This window comes from Aplysia californica, unplaced genomic scaffold, assembly GCF_000002075.1.
Source record: "Aplysia californica isolate F4 #8 unplaced genomic scaffold, AplCal3.0 scaffold00442, whole genome shotgun sequence".
NCBI classification, from domain to species: Eukaryota; Metazoa; Mollusca; class Gastropoda; order Aplysiida; family Aplysiidae; genus Aplysia; species Aplysia californica.
Window position 1 is genome coordinate 657354 of NW_004797712.1, and position 3213 is coordinate 660566.

The 3213-nt window shown below is 39.2% G+C and overlaps 1 protein-coding gene across 1 annotated transcript in view; it reads right to left on the bottom strand.

Moving 5' to 3' along the window:
- Positions 1-2482, bottom strand: part of LOC101858654 (haloacid dehalogenase-like hydrolase domain-containing 5) — a 7601-nt gene extending 5119 nt beyond the window's left edge. Inside the window, exons 1-4 of the mRNA XM_005104934.3 lie at positions 2239-2482; positions 1787-1836; positions 693-887; positions 231-343 (exon numbers count right to left, since the gene is read on the bottom strand). Of these exons, the coding sequence (XP_005104991.1) occupies positions 231-343; positions 693-887; positions 1787-1836; positions 2239-2290 (410 nt within the window). The 5' untranslated portion in view covers positions 2291-2482. The remainder of the gene's footprint in view (positions 1-230; positions 344-692; positions 888-1786; positions 1837-2238) is intronic.
- Positions 2483-3213: the final 731 nt, after the last annotated feature.

A 3213-nucleotide genomic window follows, 5' to 3' on the forward strand; every position in this document is an offset into this window, starting at 1 on the left:
GGGCAATAAACCAAACAAGGCTCCAATCATATTTTGATCTTATGACAAAAACCAAAATGATAAAATGTTTAACAATTTGCTTGCATACCCATGTACATGAGGTGCTGAAACTGGTTATGTTCTATAAAAAAGGAAATTGTTTGCTGAAACAAATAAGCCTAAAAATCCAATATAAATTCCATTAAAAGCAAGTGACCTGACTGTCACAATTTTCCAACAAAAAAGGATACTCTTCAGCAATCTCGAGTCTGTACTCTTGTCCAATGACGAGAGTGTGCTTTCCATGAAACTGACGCAGAAGTTTGGCAGGGGTGGGTGCATGAATAACCTGTTCTGGGCTGACCTGCAATTGATACAAATAAAAAGAAAATTAAGTTCTACTTAAAGGACAAAAGCATCCACGAGAAAATCACCTTGAAATATCCTAAAACAAATATATGAAAAATAAATCTGTGAACAAAGGCTTGAAAGTGATGGCCTTGAAAAACTCAACAGCGCCTCTAGCGAAATTTAATTGTTCTACAATTAGGGCTTTGTAAAAAGTCTGTATATGAGAAGGACAACTTCCTGCATTTATAACACAAAAAAAAAAGAAAAGAAAAAAACAGACCATAAACTTGAAAGGTCGTTTAGGCAAGACAAAAGAAAAATCAATTAGAGAAATAATATCTCTATTACAGAATTCTGCTTACCGGCAAATCAAACCAACTGCTAATCTGGCGGGCTTTGTCATGACTCCTGTTGCAAGCATTGGTAACAAACGCCACTGGGACCTTGAGGTTGCCCTCAGAATCTTTCAGCTTCTCAATGGCTTTCTTTGCAGGGTCCAGAGGAGTGCTGCCTCTTGCCAAAACACCATCCACGTCAAACAAGATACCGAAGTTTACCTGCAACAGAAACAATAAAATCATAAGAATAAATCGACATACAACTAACAAAGGCAATAAAACTGCACCATAATGTAATCATGTAATGTAACAAAGTAAACAAGCAGATTCGAGGACTTTCCCCTATGGTTAACTGAATGAAGATTGACAGGGGGCCTACCCAATTTTGAATCAAGCACTAGGGACCACATTAGAATGTAGGCTAGATCTAGTTCTAGATTATAAAAGATTGAATACGTGTAGATCTAAGCCTACATGCATGATGCACAATTCGAACTGACATGCACATGAGTCATGAACATGAGATAGCTCTAACATCACAAGGGATTGGAAACTGATGTATCAAACCTGTAAGCAACGTTGATGTAGTGTTCTGAACTGATAGGAGACTGGTGTTAAGCATTGATTTCCAGCAAAGTCACACCGACTTATCAACTTTTTGAAAGGGTATCGGCCGGCACCGGCACAATGACTCCCCGAAGCCAAAGATAGAGAGCACACTCGTCTCGCCAATTTGGAGAAGCCGACACATTTGAACCACAGCTGACTGCTCTGGAATAAGACACTTGGATCTATTCGCCGAAAACACCGCATTGTAGAAAGTTATCCTCTCTAGAACAAGTATCTATTAACGATTCAAGAGAACCTTCTAATTTACCCCAGCCACCCGAGCGTTGAAAGACATACAATGTACTAATTCAACACACTGAAGAAACTGTGTTGCTGAAATAGCAGTTACACATTACACAGGCACCGCATGCCCCGGAAGTTGATAAGAAGTGTCACATGGCTTTGTTTACATCGAGTTGTAAACAAGGAACTTGTGGTCGGGTCGGACTATCAGAAGAATTAAATAAAAGAAAATCTTAACTTAATATAATTTCCACTTTAATACTTACATCAGATGATCCATCCAGGAGATCTGAGCCCATAGAGACATCAGAGTTATCTGGAAAAGAGAAGAAAAGAAAGGCACGTTCGTTATTGAAGGTAGATCTAGTAGACCCGAGCGCGCAGAAGAGCGCACTGCACTGGGAGTTGATTTTTCTTTCTTTTTTTTTTTTTCCAATTTCAAATAATATTCTATTAATTTATTTCGATGAAAGGACCACCTCAAGAAATAAAAAAATTTTTTTTCCGGGATTTAAAAAATGCAAGATGTTCACCGCAATTATAATGCTTTAATTCAACGTTCGTCTGAATGATTTCAATGTTAGATGACACCGGTAGCATGGCATCGATCATCCACGCAGAAAGAATATCAACCAGTAAAAGTTAGAGGTAACTGTTGATTGATTTCAGCAAAGTTCTAATGATCTTTTTTTTGTGTTTTTTTTTGGTGGTATCTTACCAGTCGAGTATCCATCAGACTCCTCGCTGCCTTGGTGGGTGATGGTGCGCATGTTGAATTAATTCAAGTTGCGTTCGCGGGGGTAAGTAAACGGGATGAAAACAATTATTATCAAGAACACGAGTCAAACAGTGTCAGATCCAACTAGAAGTTGAAATAACTGTCGTCAGGATTGAATAAGTCTTTCGCTTGCTCTTTGGGTAGGTTCACTTTGGTTGAGCGCTAAGATCCTTTCTGTTTTCATCTAGGTAAACCGCCGGGTTTTATAATAATTTTGGAGACATGTTTACATGACACATTTGCATAGCTCCAACCTCATTGGCTGGTAATGCAGTCAGGGGCATTGGTCATGCGCAGAAGCGCAATTCATATTTTGTACTAGAAAGTCGGTTAGGCCCGCACCACTTATTCTTGAAACTCAGAAGTTGACCCGTTCTTCAACCTCGATAGCGGTTAGGGGGAGGGGAGGGGTTAAAAAAAAGGAGAAATATCGGTTAAGGCTTGACAAATGCAGTCGAGTGTGCACCTATCAGAACAGCTGAAGTCATCAGTTTGTAGCAACGTTGAACGAAAAGCGAGGTCACCGGCCACTCTATCAGTCAGCTGGGGTCGTCAGCTGACGTAGTCAACACAGACGCCCGAACAGCTGATTGCCAAAACAACCCGAGCACGTGGAAGTTAGTTGAGGTTGAAAGTCCCTGTGACGATCGGGTCGCTTTCGATAGATTGTGCATTACGTTCTTTGGAAACTCCCAACCACTTTAAATGTGAGTTTTATTTCCAATATAGTTTAGCGTACGCACTCCCCCCCAATAATTTTTTAAAATTAAAAAATACAAAAAAATTGATTGCAGTTTACAAATTTACCTTGCAGTTTGATGATGGATAATATAAGGAAACATCATTACCGAAATTAATTATAATTATAGCTAGATCTAAATAGACAAGTAGACATACAACAGAATATCAAAGCTT